Genomic DNA, 19797 nt, shown 5'->3' with positions numbered 1-19797 from the left:
TAACTAAAATAATAACATCAAGAGCTTCCTGTATTATATTTTACTATAGAAAGGTAAATTCTATTTTTATATATAGAATAAACATAGTTTTGGCTCCACTGAATGAAGATAACATTTTCATTTTAATGATCTTCCAGTCCTTGTAATAAAGCACAGGAGAAAAACATAACAAGAAATGTACTGGTCATCATTCGTTTAAGTATTTTTTATCCAATAATGTTCACTGGCAGGTTTACTCTCATATGCATGCAGTACAATTAGTTTCCGGATAGTATTACTCGGTGACACCTACATATGAAGTGATGAATATTGAGAAAAAGGCAATTATAAGACCTAAAATGTTTAAAAATGTTGTGTTTCTATATAGCTTTTGAATTTTTTTTTTTCCACTTCTTCGTCAATAGTATTATCAAGTTTATTATAAATAATAATCATTAAGTTAGTTGTAAGCTTAATATAAATATAAACTTAATATAAAAATCAGTTATGCTATTCAAAAGTTAGATACGAATGGGGGGGGGGATACATTTAGTAAGAAACATCCATCCATACTTGTAAATCATTTGTTATCAGGCATGTAATTAGAAATTAATTATAACAAAAAATCTTGATCTGATAATACTTAATTATTTAACATGGCACTTCAAATTCACATTTATTTAAAATACCAATACTATTCAGGCTCTGGTCTTTCGCTCGCTTTCTTCTTTCTGTATAACTCTGGCTTCATGTCCTTAGTTGCTTCAGCTGTAATTCCATCTACCCAACTCAATCCACTGTATAAATCTTGACTATAAATTCGATCCATAATTTTTGCTTATGATAGGCCACTATACATCTCATTCGACCAGCAGTGCATTAAAAAATCCAGTGAATAATATTCAACTCTCTAAATAAAACAGAACCAAGTCTCTGTCTCTTGGTTCTTGAAAAATTCAATCTCTCCATAATACATGTACTTCATTGCAAGCTATCCATCTCCACAGCTCTTATACGGCTCCACTGCTTCACATTCAGAGTCCATTCTTGACAGTAGTATGGGCATGTTTAACAAATGTCTCAGGAGAGATGGCTCAAGACAGCAATGAGCTGGTCATCACCAGGAAGATGGAAGAGATGACAGCTTCAGCATGCATGGAGAAGGAGAGTTGTGGAGACATTGCAAGCCAGAGGATTGCAAGAAGGCTCATAGGGTGACCATTCACAGTGGGAAAAGGGGATCACAAGGCAACTGCTGTTGCCTTGTGATCCCCTTTTAATCATAGTGCATACAGGTGTATGTTTTTAAGTGAAATAAAGTTTTTAATATGCATGCTAATTGTTGGTTTTGTGCAACTTCAATTAGTTTATCATGTAAAATAATTATTAAATAAAATTGTTTTTCCTTGTTTTCTGGATTCCTCTGTGACATAGAAGAATAATACTATCCATAGCTGAAAAGAATAATTCAAATATTTCAAGCATGTGAGGAACATCTATATGCTTTAACTACACATATTTAGTTTTAAATTGTGTAAACTTTTATGCATTTCATGTCAGGTAAATCTATAGCTTTATCAGGACTACAAATCCATCGGATCACAGCTTATAATCCAAATGTTTGATTTGCATCATCATAAATTAAGGAATAATCATTTACTTTAAAAAATTAAGCCTGTGGATAAGTCCAAACAAATTAGGTCTACTGCTAACTGTTGTTCAGCATTGCATTACTATGTTTCTTCTCATGTAATTCAGGACTCGTATGTTACAGTTATTCATTAATGATTTCTAATTATTATTCAAATTTTCAATTCAATTCAACTTGTTAGTCCCAAGTGAAACTCTTGTGGCATCTTACCACCACTTTTTGAAAAAAGTTTCTTATGGTGTTTGTCTGTATAAAAGGAGACAGCTATACAATTCATATGAGGGTTAATTATTTCTGGTATTAAACTACACACAAAGATATCAAATAGAAATTGTGTTTTAATTTGACTAGTTTTATGAAAACTAGTCAAATAGCATGAATAAATTAAAAAACTAGAAGGAAAGTAATAACAGTTAATATTTCTAGTGAAAAATATTTGAAAATGTTTAGACAATGGAAAATGTGCATTCGCTGTTATGCTGGCTACTAGTTCGTGGGTTGCGGACAGGTAGTATCAGCAGGTTGTGTATGGAGGAGTAGTATCCCAAAAGAGAAAGGTCACTAGTGGAGTGCCACAGGGATCTGTTTTGGGACCATTATTGTTTAACTTGTACATTAATGACATTGGAACTGGCTTAACTGGAGATGTACAGCTGTTTGCTGATTATTCAAAATTGGGAAGAGCTATGAGAAGTAGACCAGACACTGTGGCCTTACTGGAGGATCCGAATAGAAATGTGAGTGACAAATAAGTAGAGCTATCAGTTTAATGTTGCAAAGTGCAAAGTTTTGAAATTTGGTAGGTAGGCAAGGCTGTGATACAGGGTATACAAATTAATAAAGAAATTTTGAAGGAGATGGAAGAAATGAGAGCTCCTGGGAGTGATGGTAGACAGAAACTTGAAGTTTATTGTTCACATTGCTAAAATTGTAAGAACATCCCAATGGATTATGGCAATAAGAGGAGGACACTGCCATGCAAAAGCAGAGGCTATGCTTCCCTTGTATAATTATTTGATCAGGCCACATGTGGACTACTGTGTATATGTGGCCTCATTTTGCACAGATTTGGTCCATGGAGAATGAGGATATATCGGAAAGGGCCCAGAGAACGTTTACTAAGTCAGTGTCAAGTCTATGGAATGTCAAATACTAGGGGAGAGAGAGAGAGAGTGAGTGACGGAATGCAACTTACAGAGCCTTGTGAATAGAAGAGGGGGGATATGATTGTGACATATAAGTTGGTGAGGGGTTGTTACCAAATTAATGTGGAGAGGATTTTTCATATATAAGAGGTATGCAAGGGTAGAACTAGAGGTCATCCCTGGAAGCTGTATAAGGAGTGTGAGCAGTAGGTTCTTTGCATGGAGACTGATTGGTGAGTGCAGAAGCTGTGAAGGTGTTCAAGGCACAATTCAATGATCTTTTTTTTTTTGCATGTGAGAGAGTATAGACCTCCTACGATGAGTCCTTTGACTCCATACAGGTCAGATATTAATAATAATTTTTAATGTGCTTTGACATGTGTAACTTCCCTGACAGTTCCATCTGTCCTACATTACAAATTTCAAAACAAGTGATCTTGTATATCTCAATTATCTGAGTGGGAAATGGAGGGGGGGGGGGGTTAAAGAAGACTTGAAATCTTGTTAGCCGGGAGAAAGCAACTTTCATTCCTTGATGATGCAATCTTCTTCAAGTCTCGTTCAACCTCCAAAACTCTCCCCATTCACCATTCAAAAAAACTACACAAGATCACTTGTTCATGTGAAATTTGCTATGTGGCAGGCTGGTCAAAAGAGTTTACACATGTCAAAAATACCATCAGGTTTTACTTTGACAACCTACAAAAATGGCCTACATCAGAGCATTCGAATATGTTAAAATATTCCCATTAATATGATAAGAAACAAGGTATGAACCTTCATCACATATGGTAATCTTTCATCAAAAACCTGAATCACCTAATCTCAGACCCTCTTCTCATCACATTGCTAGCCATTACAATACAACATGAATCGTGTGGATTCACCATTGTTAGTCTCTTTTCAAATATTTGTGTTACTATTTTACTCTTTCTATTAATTTGCTTTACTCACACTCCTGAAGTGTACTATAATATATAGAGTAAGGAGGGTTAATCACGTAGAAGTTAGATGGATGAGTAATATCATTAAGCATGAGCTGCAGAAGAAAAAAATGCTGTGGGGGATATATAAAATCAGATTATGAGAAGAATTTAACCGAGCAGGCCAAAGGAATCCCAAGGAGGTCTTTTGTTATGTGGCAAGTAAGAGGAAGAATGACTGGAAGATTAATTAATGAGTGATGATGGTCATGAGGAGACAGAAGTGGATAAAATAGTTGAGTTACTGAGCGACCACTTTGCAAGTATATAACTTTCTATTGAGGTTACTGCTTTAACCTATGTGACAGACACTAATGTGGGAACAGAGGTTCTTAGGATATTGCAGAATCTCAATGTAAATACAGCTGTGGGATTAGAGGGAATATCAGAGTTTTGCGAGAATGTTCAAGGGAACTAGCAATGCCTCTGACTAGGCTCTTTAAGTCTCAGCTCTGGTAGAGTTCCAAGGGAGTGGAACTCTACCAGAGTTCCACTCCCTTGGTTCTGACTGTAGTCAGAACCTCCCTTATGCAAAGGAATAATTTTGCCCTCTGCATAAGGGAGGTTCTGGCTACAGTAGCAAATTATAGACCAATTAGTATCTCAGGCGTGGTGATAAAAGTACTAGAAAAATTGGTAAAAAAGAGAATTCAAGAATGGGTAGATAAAAATATGATACTGTATGAGTTGCAAGGCATTTGACAGATTTTTATTTTATTATTATTATTATTTTTTTTAATGTTGAGCCCATACATGAGAGGTTGGTAGATCAACCTATAGTACATTAGTACCATGTATGGGTTTAGAATACCTCATGAAACACTGTTATGAAGATTAGAACAAATGAGATATGACACTGGTTAAGTGGATAAGAGGGTGGCTGCTGGACAGATATCAAAAAGTGGTATATGGAGGGGAAGAATCGAGGCAAAAACAGGTGACTACAAGGTTCAGTGCTGGGATCATTACTGTTTAATTTGTACATATGATATAGGAAATAACATGAAAGGAAATATTCAGTTGTTTGCTGAAGATGCAAAATTAGGTAGAGTAATAGTTAATCAAGGCAATGTGGAGAGTTTTGCAGGACAATTTAAATAGGCTTTAAGTATGGACAAAAGTTAATGGGTATCAGTTTAATGTTGAGAAATGTAAAGTTATGCATTTTGGGATAAACAGATTATAAGCTATGTATCACATTGATGGCACTGTACTACACTGTCCCTAAATCTCTAGCTTCATCTAGAGATTTAGGGGTGGTGGTGGTAGAAAGATAGTTAAAGTTTAGATGGCATATTGCTAAGGTAGCCCATAAGATTACTTGGCTATTGAAGAACACATTAACAAGTACAGATAAGGAAGTTGTCATTCCTCTTTATAAAGCCTTGATATGCCCCCATCTGGATTACTGTGCTCAAGTCTGGTCCCCAGGGTTTCTTGGGGATAAGGAAGCAGAGTGGAGAGGATTCAGAGGCGAGTGACCAAGATAGTGAGTGTCCTGTGAAATGTTCTCTATGAGGATAGATTTGAGGTGTGTGGATTGCAGAAGCTGGTTGACAGGAGAAAAAGAGGGATATGATAGAAACATTTAAGTTACTTAAAGGATTTTATAGGATAGATGCAGGGGAAATGTTTCAGCACTTGGCTAGAGGGACCAGAACAAGGGGGTTATCCCTGGAAGTTGAATAAAGTTGTGGTCAGTAGGGGTGTGAGGACTAGATTTTTTGCTTGGAGAGTTGTGAATGAGTGGAATGGGTTGCCACAGTCAGTTGTGAGTGCTTTGTCTGTTAATGGGTTCAAGGAGAAGTATGATAGATGAGTCTGAAGACTCATCGCGGGAGATTATATGGAGGTGCCATATAATAATATATGTCAAACTAGTCAATAAAAAAAAAAATTGAACAACAGTCTTCATGCAGAATTCATACTGGATTTGATGTTTAACTTGTTTCCTATTTACAGAAGCAAAAATTTGTGTGTGTGTGCGTGTGTGTTGTGTGCATGCGTACATATGCCTTTCATTAATGCACATTAATGATATTGCAACATAAAGTCTTCTGAATATGGTATAGCTTTACCATGAAACATTTTTAAACATCTCTATTTACCTCTCTAGCTAAAGAAGGAAAGTCAGAGAGATAGTAACTATATAATTTTTAGGATTTTTGCATTTCATTTTTATATCTGTTTTATCTTTTAATTTTCTCTCTCAATCACTTAACCTAGTTGATAATATCAGATATATTTTAAATGCTAAAGTTTCATTACTTACATTTCTGAGTGAGATATTCCGTGTTCTGAGAAAATATTCCACACCTGCAGCAATCAATGATAATACAACTCCAATAATGAGAACATAAAAAATGCCTGTTACCTCGCTCAGTGACAGTTTACCACGATACAGGTCCTAGAATACAAATCACTGATCAATCACAAAATATAATTGTTCATGTTGCATTTCTTAACTAAAATTCAATTATTACATCTCTTGATATTTAAATAAAAAATGGATTAAAAACACAGCTGCTTTCAAATAACTATTATTTGACCAGTGTCATATTTAAGTTTGCATATTAATTCTAAACTTTATTAGCATCAAAAAATTATTTTAGTCAACTCTCATTATAGCAAACTCATAAGAACTACAGGAAGTTTGTTATACTGAAAAATTGTTTATAGTGAATTTCTTTTAACATAGCATTGTACCTATAAATCTTTAGTTGGAACTTCTCAATACTTTCTTATAACAGTGTTTGCTATAGCAAGAGTTAATGGTGTTATTATTATAATTATAAAACCACTATTTGTGTCCATTGGAAACAATGCAAAATTCACCACTCAATTACACAAATCATAAAATAAGAAATAAAGTTTGCAATAACAGCAAACAGACAACAGTAATACAAGTTAAACCATATAGGAAAGAATATGAATGCCCCCTTTCATGAAAGATTAGCGTACGCTTGTATCTGCCAGAACTTTTATAGTCTATATTCAGCATGAAACTCTTGTAATTTCTCTATTTGGCTTAGAAATAATGTTGGATTGAATATCCACTTAATTTGAATCAAGAATATGAATGTTTAATTTAGATGTTAGTCTAGAACCTTTCACACACACACATACACTGGATAAAAGCATCTGCACTAACCCAAATCTCTGCTTGTGCAAAGCCAATAGTTTTGGACATACCAAAAGATTTTCCATAGTTTCTGTTTCAGAAACTGGCAGAATCTTTCACATAGCACTGTTTTTTTTTGAGGTTGTGGTTAGATTTTTTCTCATCTTGGTACATACCAAGATGAGAAAAATCAGAAGAGCCCGTTTAGGCTCTTCTAAGTACTCTAGATGCTTGCTTGCAGTCTAGACAAAATGTAAAAATCATAAATACAACTGCCACTGTCAGAAGAGCTTCCAGGTAATGTCTCTTCTGACAGTGACAGCTACAGCTCATTCTGGGTGTTAGTGTCATCAAGTGATTTCTGTCAAAGTTCTAACTTGATAAGTTTTTCTGAATGGATTTTGTCCAGACATTAGACTGTAATCATTCTGTTGCAAAGGGTCTTTTATTGTAAGAACAATTCTTCTAATAGCTGATGGGACTATACAAGAAAGCTAGTAGAGGTCAGTTGCCTTTGTTGGTTTTAAGTATCTCTGATTTGTCTGTAACTCTGGTTTAATACTACATCAAGTTTGGAGACATGGCATGATCTATCCATACTGGGCATGCATAATCTGTAACTGCAAAACATAAAGAAAGACCCACAGTTCTAAGGGTATCAACAAATGTATCCCACTTTAATGAGATTTTGTAGAATGCTGCTCTTCCTTGCACTACTAACTTTAGCCTTTGTGAAGCCAGCCAAAATCGAATGATTTTTGGCTGGATTGACATGCAAGAAAGTTTTCTTTGTAAATAAACCACCAGATTTATTAGGACTAGTGACAGTTTACCTTCAGTCATATTAAAGTCAGAGGCTTGTGTTGCAAAAGCTAGATGATCTGCATATGCAAAACTGGTTGGTTGTTGACTTAAATGTTCAAAAAGGAGTAATCATTCTCCCCTGTGGTAGTCCATCTTGTTGCATTCAGCACCACCTTTTTTTCCAAATGAAGTCACAAAGAACTATCTATTTTCAATACCCACACAACAATCATAAATTCATCAATGGTGGCTTGATTGAAGATGTCACAAAGTCTACTGTACCATTTCTACCATTCCTTACACTCATTCACTGTCTGCACTCTTATCTCCATTTCAGGAAGTGCACTCCAAGCATCCACCAGTTTATATGAAAAGCCTGCTTCTCGCTTCTTTACTTACCATAAAATCAAAAGAGTATTTATATATCCTTATGAATCTCATGAGTTGTATTTTTTTTAAAGCTACTGTTATATATTATACTGGAGAATACATATTATCCTATTGCAGTTTTTTGCAAAATCATAGTGGGCAGCTTGGCTTTTCACATTTTATAATAAAGTGACAGCAGAATTGGATAAAGGAAATGGCTACAGCATGAAAGTGCTAGACTTTGCAAAGCTGTTTGACAAAATAACACATGGAAAACTATTACAAAAGTTGGAGCAAATAGGAATGGATGGGGGGGGGGAGGCTGACAGACAGACATCAAAGAGTAACATATGGCATAGTAAAATCGAGGAGAATGAGGACTAATGGAGTACATCAAAGTTCTGTACTAGGGCCACTACTCTTTAATTTGTATATCAATGATATAGAAAAAATTTCAGAGGGGATATTCAGTTGTTTGCTGATGATGCAAAACTAAGGGAGAGCAATAGTAAATAAAGATGATGTAGATATCCTGCAGGATGATTTTAATAAATTAGCATTGTTGGCAAAGGTTAATGATTGTCAGTTTAATATTGCAAAATGTAAGGTTATGCACTTCAGGTTGAAAAGGTTGCATATGGTGTATCATATTGATGGTACTGGAGTGCAGGAAATTGATGAGGCTAGGGATTTGGGGATAATGGTGGACAGAGAGTTGAACAAGTTCAGAGGATGTATTGGAGAAGTTAATAAAATGGCTAAAAGGATTACTTGGATGTTGAAAAACATGCTAACAAATAAAGATAGGGAAGTTCTTATCCTCTTTATAAGGCCTATGATTCAGCTGCATCTTGACTACCGTGCACAGATTTGGTTACCTGGGTTTCTTAGGGATCGGGAGGTGGCAGAGAGGATTTAGAGACGAGTGACTAAGCTGGTGACAGGTCTGTGGAATGTTCCCTATGCAGATAGGCTGAAGGTTTGTGGGTTACAAAGTTTAGTTCATAGGCAGAAAAATTTTAATACTTTTCAAATTTTCCAACTTTTAAGATATTAAAGGGGATTGATAAAATTAATTCAATGGAAATATATCAATATATGACAAGTACTCCACAACTTCCACAAATGGCTCCTAGTTCTCCTAGTCGGAGAACTAGGAGCCATTTGTGGAAGTTGTGTAAGAGTGATTAGTAGGGGGGGGGGGGTGTGTGTGGACTACATGTTTTGCATGGAGAGTGGTGAATGAGTAGAATGGATTGCCAGAATTAGTTGTGAGTTCCCTGACAGTGAATGAGCTTAAGGAGGGGTATGACAGGTTTTGTGTGTATAAAAGTTAGTTTGGATTTTCCACGATGAGTCTCTGTTTCCCATGGAGATACCATATAATAATAATAATGATAAATGGAATAAAGCTAAATGTAAAAATTACAGAGGAATTTCTGTACTAAGTGTTCCAGGTAAGATTTATACAAGCATTCTTGAAATGAGGCTGAGACAAATTGTGCAGAATAACAAGTTTGGTTCAGGGCAAACAGAGGTTGTCAGGATCAGATTTTCACTTTACAACAAATAGTTCAGAAATCATGGAATCATGGATCAAGGATCATGTATTTAAGTGTTGTAGATTTGGAAAAGGCATACAACAAGGTGCCTAGAGGATATCTTTTTTAAATGCTACAATCATATGGGATAAATGGAGCATTACACAAAGCAATACATAGTCTATATTTTAGTTATAAATCAACAGTTAGAAGGAAATGAAATGCAGAAAGATGGTTTGATGTAAAATCAGGGGTAAGACAAAAATACATTAAAGACAAAGAAAGTAGAATTAAACCTGATATTATAATAGGGGATATCAAACTTAGCTCTTTGCTTTATGCAAATGATACTGTACTCTACAATACATCTGGTGTTGCAGGAGTACAGTAAGATTCTCTAAATTGAATAATAGCTGTAACAAATTTGGCCTGAAAATCAGCAGTAAAAAGACCAAAGCTATGAACATAGGCACGAACATAGAAAACTTCAGCTGCATTCTCAATAGAGAGCTTAGAGAACGAGTAAAATATTACAGCTATTTACATGGTTTTTAGTGAAGATGGCTCAGAAGTATCTTATAAGAATCAAATATTAGATATTAACAATATTGGAGTGATGACAAGTAATAGACTTATTTGGAAGAAAATTGTTGATAGTGGATTAATAATAATGTAAACTTATGCAGTACTGTAATAGTAGCCCAAACAACCTTTGAGGGTACATATCAGGAAATTGATGATGATGATGAACTATTTCTTAACAAACCAATGCTGGTTCTCAAAAAGTTCTTATTCACCCATGTATCCTGATGCCGACCAACTTCTCTAAAACCTTATTCCCATTCCAGAAATGAAAACCAAACTACAATTCAATGTGTCAGTTATCATATTACCTTTGTGCAGTGATACTATTTTATCTTTCTTCCACTCTGCCAGTACTTTTCCAAGATTAAAAGATTATTTATTTATTTATTATTCATTATTTATTCTCAATAAATAATGAAGTCAATGGTATACTATCGATTCCTAATATACTCATGAATTTAGAAATATCATCCAATCCTATGTTTGATGGAAATGATTTTTATCACCTGGTGAAAAACCACTACTACCTTGGAAATCTGAAGTGGCTTGAAAAAGTTAAAAGTTCTCCAAAGCAGAGTTTCTTGATTTTCTAGTCTGTAGTCCCACCCATGATACTAATGCACAATAGGATACTAATGTGCAATAACCTTTCATGAGCTGGATTCATATTCAAAAATTCCATGGTCTTATTAACATCTAAATTACTAAAATTCCACAGCTCTCCATCGTCTTCTACAAATACTGCCTAAATTGTTACCATGAAACACTTGAGCAAAGTGATTACTAAACTTCCACTATATCTCCTGCACTCCCCCCCCCCCCTTATTTAATCATCAACTTTATCCAATAAAGTCATCATTTTCTAAACATTTCTTTTTTTTAAGTGGCAAAAGCAAATGCCTAAAACTCTTTGGGATTTACTTTAGTCACTATTCTAATTCTTTTTTCTTATTAGTTCTGTCACTTACTTGTTTTTTATATACATAGTACAGCTTCTCAACACCTTACCTTTTATATTTTTTTCATAGCACTTTTAATTCTGTAACTCCCTTAATGCCTCTATTCATCCACTGAATTGGAGTGATCCAATTAGATTTATCCTTCTAACCTTATAAACGCAATTCCTCACCGCTGACTGCAAATATTCTTAAACTGCTCTCAAGCACATTCTTAATTTCTTTTCTTCTTCTTAAACTGCTCTCAAGCACATTCTTAATTTCTTTTCTTCCAAGTGTAGCATCTTAACTTCTCCTCTTCTGAAGACTATCATAATATCCCATCTTATATCTTTTTCTACCCAAGGCATCTATATGCTTGCTCATTTCCCAAGTAAACACCACCTGATCAATCTCACTCACTGAAGGCAAAATGGATACTTCCTTCACAACATTCTCAGATGTATTAAGTCCAGAATTCTTGATCACATTGTTCCCTCCATTACATTAATTATTTCTCAGAAATTTGACAAATTCTCTCTTTATCACAGTCTATAGCTTATTCTTTCTTCCAGTTTATTCATATTGTCATAACTGAAATTCTCCACAATGATTACCTTTTTTCATTCATTAAGTGAATATACCTAAATATATTGGGAGATGGGAGGAGAATGTATTATTATTATTATTACATAACACCTCCATGGAGACCAAGGACTCATCGAGGGAGGGAGGGCACCTACTCTACAACTCTCTGTCTCTACCAACGCACAAACTGCAACTACCTTGATCATCTAAACCAACGCCATCTATTACCGACCATCATCACCACCACCACTAAAACATCCATGGCAGGATTTGAACCCACAGCCTTTTGGCTGGAGAGCAAATATGCTAACCACTCAGCCAACAGGCCGGCATGGTATAATAATAATAATACACTGATGTGTCTCTATTCAAATGCCAGGAGTATCAGAAATAAAGGGAATGAACCGGTGGTAATGACAGCCTCAGACTGGTCAGAGATTACTGGGATCAATGAAATGTGGTTGACTGACAGAAGATGATGTCCTGACAAGAACAGAAGTAGGTTTTAGCATATTTTTGCAGGATACGGAGAGTAAATGTTATGAGCTGTGTCCTCATCAGTTATAAATAATTTGGAAGTAAATGGCAATGAAATCCTCAAGAAGCATGTCTAATCTAAATGGTGGTAATGAAGAAGTTGAGGATAAAGAATCCAGAGAATAAATGCAGAGAAAAAGAATCACTCAAAGTTCTCTGCCATCTCTTATGCATAAGTCACTGTATAGCAGAATTCAATCCAAGTTAAAGTAGTTTGTAGCCATCATGTGGCTACAAACTTTTGGCAATTCCATCTAAACATCTTTTAACAGAAACTTGAAATTGCCATGCTGTATTAATTCTCATCTATCTTGAAGGAAAATAAGGGTAAAATCTGTTGAAGGACTCTTCTGAGATAAAACTAAGATTTAATTTCAAAAGAATCCCTCCTCTCTCTCTTAATGAATTAGAATGCAACCTTAACATTGAATATTAAGTGAAAATTCTGTCTCTTAATTAAAACAATGAATGTTATTTTCTAAGTTTTAATAGAAGATCTTACTATTTAAAGTTATAAGAAGATTATGTAATGTACACAAATGATCAAGCACAATATTTAAATAAAGGACTTAAAGTTCATAAACTAGTTTTGGAAATTACTTACAGTGAATTTCTGTTGATTAGAATCTTCCTTGCAGTCACTGCTCTCTCTCCACCATTTGTGATAAAGCACAGTAAGCTCTCCACTTTCATGAAGTGTTGTAATTGCATCGCTGAGTTCTTTTCTACAGAAATAAATATTAATACAAAGAATGAAAAGGATTATACACACGATGTGTGCACATACAAACAAGCAAAGTGGTCATAAAGAAGTGTTTTCCACAGCATTTTTTTACTAACTAAACAGACGTAGCTAAAAATATATGTAAAGCACAAATACAAATATTGAAGAATTATTATTCAGTTAAAATCCATAATTCAGTGATTGTCTAAATCAGAATTTGTTCTGATTCAAGCCATTCATAATTATTATTAGCATCAAATTTCCATGAAGTAAACAATTCATAGAAAGTTATCACTGTCACACAGAATGCTCATCAATTTGTGTCTTAAATTTCTGCACTGTCCACACTTTGGGCAATGAATTCCACTCACCAACTCTTCATGCAAAAATTTTTTCCTCACTCTCTTGTTCTTACTTTCCTTATACAACTTCCAGGAATAGTTTCTTATTCTAACACTGTTCATCAAGCCTAATGTTGTTAGCAATATCCATAAATTAGCATCAGAAGCTAACATTAGGCTGACGTTGTCAGCATTCTTTCTCAATTTTTTCCTCCTAAAAGAAATCTATCATCTTGCTAAATCAGCGTCCTCAAGAAACTACACAATGACAACAGTATAGTCATTATCAGAGCTGATAAGGGAAGTGCTACTGTTGATCTTAATACCAGTGAATACAATAGAAAAATGGACATGATTCTCAGAGACTGCTCCACCTATAGACTTTAGATTATGATCCCACCAGATCTCAAATCAAAAAAAGTTTCTTCCTGGCTCCTAAAATCACAAAAGAACTCAAATCCTTCAGTTCTCATCCCCCCCCCCCCCCCCCCCAAAAAAAAACAACAAAAGATATATGGATTACCAAAAATATCCAAACCCAATTCCCCCTTAAGACCTACAGTAAATGTTACAGATTCTCCATGCTATAAATTAGAAAAACAGTTAGCAAGTTCTCTTACATCTCCTCCCCTCCTTCACTAGTCATACCACTCCCTATATAAAAAAAAAAAAAACTCTAATTCACTTTAAAACTTCTATTGAGAATTTAACTTTAAATAATACAGATATTTTGGTTAGCTTTGATATTATCTCACTGTTCACCAACATTCCCTTGATGTCCTTAAGAATCTCACAGGCTTCTTATCAACTACCCCAATCTGAACAATAATGATGGTCTAAAAATCTCAAGCATATGGAAAGCACATATTCTACCCACAGAACCTTTCTCCCTAAGAGTTATAAACAGGACACTGTAGATAATCCAGAATCCTAAATCTAATATAACAATTGTCATGTTAAAAATAGGACATCATTGTTACTATTAAGAAAACTATCTATATGAAAGACTGTTTCTCTCATATTATTTTAAATAGAATTTAGCTTTGATGTAGTTTCTAAATATTGAAAATTTATTTATCACTAGGTTAGACTATAATAGATTTAGTTTAATTCTTTATCCCAGTGAGAGCAAACAAAGTTTGCGCCTGAAAATATCTTCAGGACTAAATATAGTGTTGTACTATCTTATCCAGTAAGTAGTGCAACACCAAGGCAACTCGTGGCAAAGGTGGAGCAAGCTACCAGGCACTTCTAACCCAGTACCAGGCACTTCTAACCCAGTATCTCCCATAATGCAAAACACATTTCCTATGTGGATATGTATACTGTTATGCATTAAAGGGATTGGCCATCTACCCAGACTAGTTTCGACCTTTATTGAGGTCTCTTCAGTGGGAGCCAGGCCCAGAGCTGGAGATACCAGGCAGAAGCAGTAGCAAGTCATCTGTGCCTATGGGAGTTGCCAAAAGGTTTATCACCTTTTTTAAAAATTACTCTGGATTTAGAGAAAGATGTTGAAAATTTATTTATCACTAGGTTAGACTATAATAGATTTAGTTTAATCCTTTATCCCAGTGAGAGCAAACAAAGTTTGCGCCTGAAAATATCTTCAGGACTAAATATAGTGTTGTACTATCTTATCCAGTAGGTAGTGCAACACCAAGGCAACTCGTGGCAAAGGTGGAGCAAGCTACCAGGCACTTCAATAAAGGTCGAAACTAGTCTGGGTAGATGGCCAATCCCTTTAATGCATAACAGTATACATATCCACATAGGAAATGTGTTTTGCATTATGGGAGATACTGGGTTAGAAGTGCCTGGTAGCTTGCTCCACCTTTGCCACGAGTTGCCTTGGTGTTGCACTACTTACTGGATAAGATAGTACAACACTATATTTAGTCCTGAAGATATTTTCAGGCGCAAACTTTGTTTGCTCTCACTGGGATAAAGGATTAAACTAAATCTATTATAGTTTCTAAATAATTAATTAATTTTTTATTTTATCTGTATTTTTTTTTTTTTACTAGAGTTCATGCCAGTAGAATAACTGGTGATCAGATCATTGTTTCTTTAGCTTATTGTGTGAAATGTAACTCAGCTTGCCCTTGTATACTTATATATACCTTAATATGAAGGTCTAAACGTCGGGAAATTAAAATAGTTATTTATAACACAGTTGTAAAGTCCATAATTTCTAAAATGAATGGAAGGTAGAATTTCCATACAGGATTGGATAATTCCAATGATGAGCGGAAATTCTTTATGTATATATTACTATAGAAATAGTGTATAGTGCTCATTAGTGAATAAAAGAAAATTCTTAGAAAACAAAGTAAAATATATAATAAAACATAGAAATATATAATAAATAATAAGCACAATAAAATGTACAAGATGATTTGCTGCTCCATCAAGCTACATGTATTCCTGCCACACCTAGATGAATCACCTGATCTGCATTACTAGTTCATTGGATAATAATCTCCTTCTTATAGTTATTTACTGAGTTATCAACATATATAACTGCTGTTTATTAGTGGTTAGATAATTATATTTTGCAAAAAAAAAATCTCTTTCCCTATCCCCATAACTTTTTTTTTTTAATTATGCCATTGTAAATGTCAATATATTTATATTTGCTATTTTCATATGGCTGATTAATGTTGGTTCATATATATATTTACACATTTTAGTAGTTCAAATTGACCAGGCAAGGCAGGTGACTTGGTTGGTGAGAGTAGCTAAAGAGAGGTATGAACAGCAGTTAGCTAATGAAGCCAAAAAGAATCCTAAGGAGTTCTTTCGATATGTAGCCAGCAAAAGAAAGAATGATTATGGAAGGATTGGAGAAAATGGTATAAAGACAGCTGTTGCAGAAGGTGAGGTAGAGATACTTAATGAGCAGTTCATAAAGGTCTTTCAATTGTGTGAATGGGACTTCATGGAGAGAGAGAGATTGAGAGCAGTTGATGATGGGGAAGAGTAAGTGACTGTAAGTGAGCAAGAGGTGTATGGAGATTTGAGCAAACTAGATGTAAATAAGGCTGTGGGACTTGATAATATATCACCACATATTCTGAAGGAATGTGCCAGGGAGTTGACGCCGGCCTTCACATATTTTTTAAATATGAGTCTTGCACTGGGTCAAGTTCCTAAGGAGTGGAAGAGGACAAGATTGTGCCACTTCATAAAGGAGGTGATAGAACTCAAACATCAAACTATAGGCTTATCTGTGTGTCAGGTGTTGTAGTTGTTGGAGAAGCTTGTGAGAACTAGGATTCAGAACTGGGTTGACAACAATGGTATTATCTTTCATGGACAGCATGCATTTACTAAAGGGAGGTCATGTTTTAGTAATCTACTTACTTATTACAATAAGGTGACTGCTTCCATGGACAGAGGAGAAGGATACACAGTAATATACTTAGATTTTGCAAAGACTTTTGATAGATTACTGAATGATAAGTTGATAGTCAAACTGCAGTGGATGGGGTTGGATATTACATTGGTATATTGGATTGGAGACTGGCTATCTGATAGGTATCAACAAGTTGTGTATGGGGGGGCAGAAGCGATATCCAGGAAAAGGAAGGTTACTAGTGGTGTGCTTCAGGGGTCTGTTTTAGGGCCATTGCTGTTTAACTTTTATATTAATGATATTGGTGAAGATTTGGATGGAGATATTCAGTTGTTTGCAGATGATGATGCAAAGTTAGGATGAATCATGAAGAGCAGAGAAGATGTTGTGGCCTTAAAAGACTTGAATAAATTGAGTGATTGGGGATGGGAATGGAAATATGAGTTCTATGTTACAAAATGTAAAGTTTTAAAATTTGGCAAACAAAAATGGGATGCAGAATTTATGCTTGGTGAGGATATATTGTTGGAGGTGGAGGAAATAAGAGATCTGGGGGTGATAGTGGATAAGGAATCTGAAATTTAGGGGACACATAGCCAAAATGGTGAAGCCAACACAAAGGCTTCTGGGAATGATGCAGAGGACACTGACTTGTAGAAGTAGGGAGATTCTTGTTCCATTGTATAAGGCTTTGATTAGGCCACACATGGACTACTGTGCCCAGATTTGATGCCCAGAAGAGATGTTGGAAAGGGTCCAAAGGCGACTGACTAAGGTAATTTCTAACCTCTGGAATGTTGAGTATGAGGAAAGATCGAGAAGATGTAATTTGCAGAGTCTAGTGGAGAGAAGGAAGAGGGGAGATATGATAGAGACCTACAAGTTGGTAAGGGGTTGTTATAGGATCAATGCTGGAGAGGTTCTACAGAAAATAGTGGGAGATCAGGGGAGAACCAGAGGTTCATCCCTGGAAACTGTATAAAGAGAGTGAGGGGGGGGGGGAGAAGGTTATTTTTCATGCAGAGTGTGTGAATGATTGGAATGCCTTGCCTGAGAGTGTAGCGTCTACAGAAAATTTGAGTGTGTTTAAAGCACGGTATGATGAGCTATGTGTTTGATAAAAGGACCTCCTAGATGAGTCTTTGACTCCATGGGGTCTTGGGTGATAATAATAATAATAAAATATACCAACCAAATATAGCATTTTCCTTAATTATTGTTTTCTAACATATCCTAAAAGAAATACATTTCTTTCTTCCCTCAATGTACATTTGGTTACAATTGAAGAATACATCACAATATATGGTGTGTCCAACAATATGCAAAACAGCCAAACTGTAGTGAGGCATGTAGAATGGAGTGCATTATCTAGAAATGTTGCATATCCAGCAGTATTCATCATTTCAGGCCCTATAACTTATAGTCCAATTCCATACACTAGGAGAAACTGCTTCAAATCATTACTACACCTCTGCCACCACACTTCACTTGGGATGATGCACTCAGGCATAAAAGTGTTCCCCAGATATCTGCTATAGCCACATTCACCTAGCCAAATGAAAAAGGGGTATAGCATGGTTCATTGTTCTATATCATGGATTTTCAAAATGCTTCAAGAATCAGTTAGTGGTCTTTACACCAGTGTAGTGTATGCTGATAACTGCCGTAGTTAATGTTGGATGATATGCAACTGCTCGGAACCACTGTTACTATTTCCCTACATCTTCAGCTAGAGTGGGCACACTATCCCTGCTATCATCAGCAGTAGCAGCACTCTCTCCCCACTCTTACCCTTTCTATTCTCACAGAATATATTATTATTATAATCAACAGACCTCCATGAGTCAAGAGACTCATTATGGGAGGTCCCACCCTCACATGCACAGCTCATCATACCTCAACTTAAATGCATTCCAATCACTCTCCATGCAAAAAATCTACTCCTCAAACCTCTTGCTCATATCTGCCTTATACAGTTTCCAGAAATGGCCTCTCATTCTCCCCCATTTCCAGGTATTCTATGAAAAATCTCATCCATGTTAATCTGGTAATTACTCCTTACCAACTACATCTTGATCATGTCTTTCCTCTTCCTTCTATCCACTAGGCTCTGTAATGTGCATTCTCTCGATCTATCCTCATATTCCACATTCCAGAGACCAGAAACCAACTTAGTCAATCATTTCTGAACCCTCTCCAACATCTCATCATTCTTTTGAAAACCTGGTGACGAAATCTGTGCATAGTAATCTATATGCGGCCTGATCAAAGCCTTCTACAATGGATTCAAAACATCCTTAATTCTACACATCAGTGTTCTCTGCATCATTCCCATAATCCACTGTGTTGTCCTAACAGTTTTAGCAAAATGTCCACAAAATTTCAAGCTGCAATTCACCATCACCCACAGGTCTTGTCACCTCCTCTAAAATATCCTCACCAATCCTATACTCTGAATTCCATCTTTTCTTCTCAAATTTTAAAACCTTACACTTTGCAACATTAAACTGATAACCTCACAAAATTGCCCATTCAGACTATCTATTTAAGTCCTCTTGCAAAACCCTATCATCTGCAAACAACTGTATATTACCATTAAAGCCCTTTCCAATGTCATTTACATACAAATTAAACAACAATGGTCACAAAACAGATCCCTGGGGCATGCCACTAGTGACTTTCCTCTTCTGGGATATCACTCCCCCATGCACAACCTGCTGATACATATCAGACAGCCAATAATAATAATACTGGACTCGATAACAGCAACAATAATAATAATAACAACCATATCCCCCACCCACATTCCCATCATATACCAATGATTTTTAACAAACAATGATGCAACAAATCCTTTCTCCTCATATTTACATGCCTATTAAAGTGGATAGAAAAAGAACTATAAAAGTCAGTAGGATAGTAATATGGAAAGATAAATAGACAGCTAGAGAGTAACGAAAATCCTCAGGATAGTATGAAGAAAAGAAAAACCTGAGGATCTTATGGAATTAAACAGCCAGAAATAAAGATTACATTTGTTTTCAATAATTGTTAATATCAGAATGAACGTTGGTTATGGAAGGAGTTGAGGAAATATAAATTGCAAAGTAATAATGTGATATAGACTTTTGAAGTT

General features: G+C 35.4%; 1 protein-coding gene across 1 annotated transcript in view; it reads right to left on the bottom strand.

The window, feature by feature from the left end:
* LOC150100135 (glutamate receptor 1-like) overlaps positions 1-19797 on the bottom strand; it is a 227060-nt gene that overhangs the window by 14918 nt on the left and 192345 nt on the right. Inside the window, exons 14-15 of the mRNA XM_090402506.1 lie at positions 12843-12963; positions 6031-6165 (exon numbers count right to left, since the gene is read on the bottom strand). Of these exons, the coding sequence (XP_090258632.1) occupies positions 6031-6165; positions 12843-12963 (256 nt within the window). The remainder of the gene's footprint in view (positions 1-6030; positions 6166-12842; positions 12964-19797) is intronic.

Source organism: Typopeltis vanoorti, chromosome 13 (genome assembly GCF_054136105.1).
Source record: "Typopeltis vanoorti isolate ZY-2024b chromosome 13, IOZ_Tvanoo_1.0, whole genome shotgun sequence".
Classification (NCBI taxonomy): domain Eukaryota; kingdom Metazoa; phylum Arthropoda; class Arachnida; order Uropygi; family Thelyphonidae; genus Typopeltis; species Typopeltis vanoorti.
The sequence above is the reverse complement of the archived record's forward strand: the minus strand, read 5'-3'. Positions and strand labels throughout refer to the sequence as shown.